General features: G+C 45.5%; 2 protein-coding genes across 3 annotated transcripts in view; one reads left to right on the top strand and one right to left on the bottom strand.

Moving 5' to 3' along the window:
- Srpx2 (sushi repeat containing protein X-linked 2) overlaps positions 1-2,052 on the top strand; it is a 24,792-nt gene extending 22,740 nt beyond the window's left edge. The window contains exons 11-12 of the mRNA XM_013350561.2: positions 436-557; positions 1,549-2,052. Coding sequence (XP_013206015.1) covers positions 436-557; positions 1,549-1,729 — 303 coding nt within the window. The 3' untranslated portion in view covers positions 1,730-2,052. The remainder of the gene's footprint in view (positions 1-435; positions 558-1,548) is intronic.
- Positions 2,053-5,086: 3,034 nt separating this feature from the next.
- Positions 5,087-7,092, bottom strand: part of Sytl4 (synaptotagmin like 4) — a 52,979-nt gene continuing 50,973 nt past the window's right edge. The window contains exon 17 of one of the 2 annotated variants that reach the window (XM_013350539.2): positions 5,087-6,664. In XM_013350539.2, the coding sequence (XP_013205993.1) occupies positions 6,516-6,664 (149 nt within the window). In that variant the 3' untranslated portion in view covers positions 5,087-6,515. The remainder of the gene's footprint in view (positions 6,665-7,092) is intronic. The other variant, XM_013350540.2, reaches the window with a different exon arrangement.

Below are 7,092 nucleotides of genomic sequence, written 5' to 3' on the forward strand. Positions count from 1 at the left end.
AGGTAGGTAGGTAGGTAGGTAGGTAGGTAGGTAGGTAGGCAGGTTGGTAGGTTGGTAGGTAGGTAGGTAGGTAGGTAGGTAGGTAGGTAGGTAGGCAGGTTGGTAGGTTGGTAGGTAGAAGACTGATGAAAAGATCAGACTGGGTGGCTGTCAAGAATTATGTTTCTCTTTTCTACCCCACATTGTGAATCAGTTTCAGACAGTGAAATAGAATAAATAAAACAACTCTTTTGTGTAGTGAGGGCTTCAGAAATGAGAGGGAAGAGGTGGTACAGACCTCAAAGTGTGTGATAGCTTGATTATGAAATTGTGTGACTGTTGCAGAAACCCTTCCTTTCCCATGTTGCCTTATGTGGTCATAGGTGGGAGTCAGCCAAGCAGCCTACAAATTTAAGTGTGAAAGGCTGTTCTATTTCATGTTTTCTTCCCTCCCAGCAATCCACCTGTGGACTGGACCTGCGGCATGTGACCATTATTGAGCTGGTGGGGCAACCACCACAGGAGGTGGGGCGCATCCGGGAGCAACAACTATCAGCCAGCATCATTGAGGAGCTCAGGTACAGGCTGGGAGGCTGCAGGGGGTGGGGCAAGAACCTGATACAGGACACTAGCAAACAGGAGCGGGGGCTCTTGGAGACACTTCTTATGTTCGAACTTTTATAGCTGTACTAAGTCAGGAGAGCGACTGGAACATGACAATTAAATGGAGGTTTCAAACACATATAACCAGGCCCCACTGCAAGCCACATCTCTGGGCTTTCATAAAAGCACCTCGGGTGACTTTGAAGAGCCACAACGGAGAGAGACACAAAGGAATTCCACTCCAGACATGAATCACTAGGAAGCTTCTGATCTCATTGCTTATGAGCTCCCCTGTTTACCTTCAGTCTCCAAAGGAGAAAAAGGCATCTTTGGTTGCTGAAATCTGAATCCTATCTATCTGTCCCTCATGAAAGAGAAGGTTATAGGCACCAGGTGGTAGAAGTTGACTTTTCTCATTATCTATCCATTATCGGCCTTACAGTTCCCCAATTATACTCAGGTCCAATAAAGCCATCAGTGCTCTCTGTTTGAGAACCAATACCTACCTACCTCTAGGATTTAGTTTCAATGAGGACAGACTGATTCCCGCCAGTTAAAGAGACTAGGTAACCCTCTGAGGAAGGAGACAGCAGACTTACGCTACAGGTGGGAGAGTTAACTAGGATTTGCTCATCAACCTTGTGGCTGCTAAGGATGATACACATATAAGTCATGGTGTCTGCAATATGCCTCCTGGAGTTGCTCCATGCAGCCTGCATGTAGTAGATAATAGCCTTGCCTAAAATGAACACCACGGTGCAGAAATGACAGGTCAGGGTGAGGAAGGAGAGCTAGACATCTAAGGCTACCAAGACTAGGAACTGAGGCGAAAATAAGCAAAACGGATTTGAGACAGGTAGGGGAGGGGAACAGGAAAGGGTGGAGCTATAAGAGAACAGAGGGTAGTAGTGCAGTCTTGGGGGACTCGGACCAAGGTCTCACACGTCTCTGGCCTGCTCTGTCTAGGCAATTCCAGCGCCTCACTCGTTCCTACTTCAACATGGTGTTAATTGACAAGCAGGGTATTGACCGGGAACGCTACATGGAACCTGTAACCCCTGAGGAAATCTTCACATTCATTGATGACTACCTGCTGAGCAACCAGGAGCAGGCCAGGCGTCGGGAGCAAAGGGATGTCTGCGAGTGACCTTGAGCCAGGATGTGGTTGAGGTCAAGTGCAGTGTGCAACTGTCCTAGGTAGCTTAAACTGAGGAGGAAATGTTTGCCCACAGTGTTGGGAGCAGGACTCAGGTGAGGGGTGAGGTTTGCCAAATCTAGTACAGCTCCAGACAACATTTTAGGGGAGAATATTCCTTTACCTAAGCAAGGCTCCACTTCAGGTAGCACTGGAAGAACACACGAAAGTAGGTAGGGACTGAGAACAGGCCCTGGGCAGTGGGTTGGGGGGTAGACGGGCTTCTCCTGACTACAGCCTCTGCCTAGTTCTCCAAAGTCTTTCCAATAAGTAAATCCTAAAGTCATTCATTTCCTGGCGTCAATGGCTCCTTTACTCTATGGTGACAGCAGAGGGCAGCATCACAACAGACAACACGACACTTTAAACAAGTACAAGCAGATTTTCCTTACAGTTCATTAACTGTATGAGAAGCAGGAGAGGGGTGACCAGGGTCTACAAAACATTCTTGAAGCTGATTGTCATTTCCCATTTCGGGACACTGGGCTAAAAAAAAAAAAAAATGTTGCTTGAACCATTGCTTCATCAAGAGTTAGAAAAACATTTTCTCCAGTTTGGGAAGCAACACCCAGCCAGAGCAGGAAGTTCCCACCTAGATACTCCAAATAGCTTGTGGGCAAGAACTTCTGCCCACGAGGTCTTCAATGCTTTAATGCCCCTGGGGCGGTGGCCTTCATTAGAGGTTCCCCCAGTCTGTGAACCAGACTGCCTCTAGGAATTGGAGACATGGCTCAGCTGGTAAAATGCTTCCCATGTAAGCATTTGGACCTGAGTTTGCTCCCCAGGATCCCTGTAAAACAGCTAGATGTGGTGGTGTGTGCTTGGCATCCCAGTGGAGACGTAGAGATAGGCAGATCAGTGGGGTTTACTGGTCAGGAAGTCTAGCCTAATGGTGAGTACCAGGCCAAGTAAGGAATACTTTCTCAAGCAACGTGATAAATGGCATGAGGAACAAAACCCAAGACTGGCCTCTGATCTCCATAAGCTCCATCCACAGGCACATACGTGTGCATGCACGTGTGCACACATACATATATACATACCACCACCATCCCCACCACCAAACATAGCAGGAAAGCAAAAGGGATAGCCTCATGCATTAACTTCCTCAGATACCCACTTTTAAGATATGAGCACGGAGCAGGTAGCTACAGGAATCAAAGGTCAAGGTTAGGAACGAGGCCTGGAAGTAAACTTGAGGGTGGACTTCTGGGAAATGGGGCCATACAGAGAACCCTGCCTTTCCTTTTTCTTTCTTCCTTTGTCTTGCATCTTTTGTGTCCACCCCAGCCCCCTCTTTGCTGGGCAATAAAGGCAGGATCTTCCACATGCCAAACACTGCTGCTGAGATGCATCTCCCGCTGCGGGTTTCTGCTCTGCCTTGTGTCTCACAAGGGGTGTTTCACCAGGGTCTGAAAAAAGATGTTCTTCCCTTGCTTCTGAGAACTGCCTCTTAGACAATGATGGAAGCCAGAGACATAGTCAAGGCTCAGCCACCCTGTTCCTTCCGTTTTCCCCTGGGCACCATTATTGGGCAACTGGAAGCAGCAGCAAGCAGGCTGGGTGGGGAGACAGAGCTAACAATGGTCAAGAATGCACTTTGTATCAGGTGCCATTATAAACACACTATTGACTGACTCAGACGTGTCACAAGAGCCAAAGGAGGTAGGTATTGTTAGCTCCCATTGATGCATTAAAGGAATTGAATCTCAGAGAATCTAGGCAATATGCTAAATTCCCACAGCTAGTACGTGGCAGCTGGGCACAGACGCCAGCAGTCAGCTTCTACTCTGCCATCTGACCTCTACTTCTTTTTTTTCTACTTCCCATTCCAAGATAATTGAACACTTGAAGGAGAAAGGCTCCATATTCTATAGCCACAATGGTCACAGTGGTCTCAGGTTGAAGGAGCAAATGAAAGACTCTCAGCCCAGGAAAATTCCTCTTTAAAGCAGAGTGCTAAGACAGAAATCATAAGCCTAAAACAGACAGGCATAGCGGTGAATCAGAGAGAAGCAATTTCAAATGGGGCTTTCTTGGAAATCTCAGTTTAAAAAGGCAAAACAAGAAGACAAGCAGTGGCTTGGTGGAGTAAAACATGGGGGAAAAATCAAACTTGGAAGCGGGGGAATCCCCTTCTCCGTTTTCCCTGAAGAAAAATACTGGAGCTTTGATAGACCAAAGACAAATCCTAGGCAGAAGGTGAAATGCAGCGAGTTCATGTAGGAAATTTCTGGTCAGAGTAAGATCTGTGATTCCAAAGGCAAAGACAACACATTGGGAAAGATAAATGCTCTCCTTGTCTTTATACTAGCACTTCAAGTGGCGAGCCAGGACTTGCTCATAGGTGAATGGCCCAGAAGATAACACAGGGCCCCACTACCTCCTGCATAAAGTTCCCAGCTGGGCCTGACCCTTGCATGTAAATGCTCCAAGCAACTGAGGCTTAAAAGAGCTTTAGAGGCTTTCGTTTTGCTTCATTTGGAGTACTCAAGTCAATTTTGCCTTCTGTAAGTAAGGCTTTACTGTAACCTCCTTGGTAGTCCTTATAGATTATGACTTAAGAAACCCTAAGGTATTTTAGGAGAGACAAGCCATCATTTTGTTTGATGTTCTGCCCTTAGCATACATCATTCTCACCGAAGGCAACACGGGAGAGTCAGGTCTGGATTCAAATTCCAATTCAGTCACGTGACAAGGAGCTCATGTTTGGTCTGCAAGAAGGGAAGGTTTCCTACTTCATGAGGTGTTGTAGAAAGTCAGTCAATCTCATGCAAACCCTCGTATACAAGATGTACTTGGCTTTCACAAATATGCTTTTGCACAGAGGCCAAGAATCACTTGAGCTTTAGCTACAAGATCAGAGCCTTATTTCAAAGGTGAGTTGTATAACATCTCCGATTTAGCTCTTGAATCTAAATAATGGAGTAGATGAGAAAAAAAAATCCTGACCTCCAAAAGAAACCGAATAATCTAGAAGGAAGTAGGGGTAACATGGAAAGTGTTCCCTTGTGCCCGTGTGAACATCTCTCTTCTTCCAGCGAGGGACACTCTACAAAGTCAAAAGCCGACTTGTATTGGTCCCTGAGAGGGTTAAGAGTACTGCTACTCTTAGATTCCAAACATGTAGGACAAGGCACGTGCGCTCAACAAGGTATCAGACGGCAGTGTGGGAAAAGGCTGGTTTTCTTCCAGTATAGCAAGGTGTATTTATTACTCTGGTTCTGACCTTCAAGCTATGAGTGAAATTGACAACAATAAGTCAGGACAACAGAGACAAAATCATCTGCAGAACTCAACGTGTAAGCACTCAAGTGAGAAAGCTTTATTGAAACACGCATGCAAGTTGAGGTGGAATACCAAAGAACAAGTGTGAGCCGGGCTCTTGAGTTACACTTCTGTTAACAGTATCAATCCACATTAAATAGATCTCTGAAGAACATTCTATGTAATTCACGCATATAATCTTAATCACCCCGCTGAATTCAGAGACCCAACAGGAAAGTCAATCTGCAGCCGGCTCCATCAACAGGATTTCCTCTCTGGCACGGACTCCTTCCACACACACCTCTGTAGAGATAGACTGCCATGAATGAAAAGTTGAGTATCGAGAGTGAGGAGCAGGAAATGAAAGCTCACTAGATCTCCCTTATAAGTCTCAACATGCTACTCCGCTGTTATGTGCAGGTCAAGTTTAGGAATCAACCAAAACGGGAACTGAAAATATATTAGGTCAAAAGTCAGAATAGCTGGGCGATTCCATCCACATTTTCATGGGGTAGTAATAATCCCCAGCCTGGGGGAGTACTGTATCGCTTTAGACAGTCTTTGGCTCTTCTAACTGAAACAGAGGTATAGAGACTATGTTCTATGCAACAGCACACCCCAGCCACCAACTTAGAAAAAGATATAGTACGTGAGAGTGAAGATGTCTCATCCTCCATTAGGGAAATAAGGAAATCCCTTTAACAACTGCTAAAACAGTTGAAAAAAGAGAATTCAACATGGGCTGTGAGAAACTTTCTTCAGAGTCACGTAGACCTTCTGGGATCAGCTAGTAGGTCTCACAGGGCAGGTTAATGTCCCAGTGAAAAGGCCATTATCTAATTAGAGTGATTTTTCTAAAGTGGCTCCATTATAAGTGTTCCCCAAAGGTCTAGGAAGGAGCTGGAGAGTTTTCGCTGCATTTCAAAGAAAGCCACTACACTCACACAAGGTGGAAATTGCTTTAAAAAAAAGTTAAAAGGCAATTTCTAAAAATGTATCAAGGTAGATGATGAGATAAAATACAAACCGGAGAGGAAGGACTATTAGTAAATCCCTCTCCCATAGTGCACTGTCTTGAACTACCAGACCTTGCACGCCTAGGCCCACAAACTACAGCTACTGCTCCAAACAGTCACACTTCCAGGGGAAGTGGGAGTGAGGATAGCAGGATAGAAACTAGAGAGTTGCTGTAAAAGATTTTTAAAGTTAGTTAAAGCACAGAAAGACAGAGGCAACTATGTGCTCTGAAAATATACTATACATAAATAAAAACCACTCGGAAAGACCCTTCTTCTTGGGCTTCTTTAAAGGGAGGAACACATCTGTATCACACTAGCTAGCAAAATAAGATCTGCAGAAATACATGTTTATACACATACATGCACACACATTAAATTAGCAAGCTCTCACTGTGGTTGCTTAGCCTTTGACTTGGATTACCAGGGCTGCACCTGCAGACAAAGATAGGGCCTCATACACCTAGCTTCTGTTTGACCATTGAAGAACGGAGCTGCAGAGTTCCTTCTGCCCAAGACCCTGGGTACTGTTGCATCTTTTGCCACAGGCTCACTTCCTCACCAGTCGAATCCATCCAGTCCACCACTTGGCCATTACTGATCCCTGAGGAGAAACAGCAGAACAGGCTGAACAGAGTCCCTCCACTAGTCCATCAGGGAGGACGGGTTACACAGTGGGGGAGGCCAACCCAGAAACAACAATCTACAGTGAAGATAGAATGCTGACAACAGCAGTTGTGCCCCAGAGACAATCAGGAGACTGCAGGTTCATGAAATGGGACTTGAAATTTGAAAATCTCAATGGGGGCTTTATTTTTAGTGGCTTTTTCAGAGCTCTGGTGTCTGACACCTCATACCAGAACTGCTACCCTTCTGTCATTAGCAACTTGACTTCGTTTTTAAAAGAATAGTTTCTTGAATACACAGTAAAAAGGCAGTGGGCTGGTCAATACACATGGATCCTTTAATTTTCAAAATGTTGACGCTCTCCCCCCCCCTCGCTCTCTTGAAGACAGAAGTTCACACTGAAAC

Source organism: Microtus ochrogaster, chromosome X, assembly GCF_000317375.1.
Source record: "Microtus ochrogaster isolate Prairie Vole_2 chromosome X, MicOch1.0, whole genome shotgun sequence".
In the NCBI taxonomy this organism is placed as follows: Eukaryota; Metazoa; Chordata; class Mammalia; order Rodentia; family Cricetidae; genus Microtus; species Microtus ochrogaster.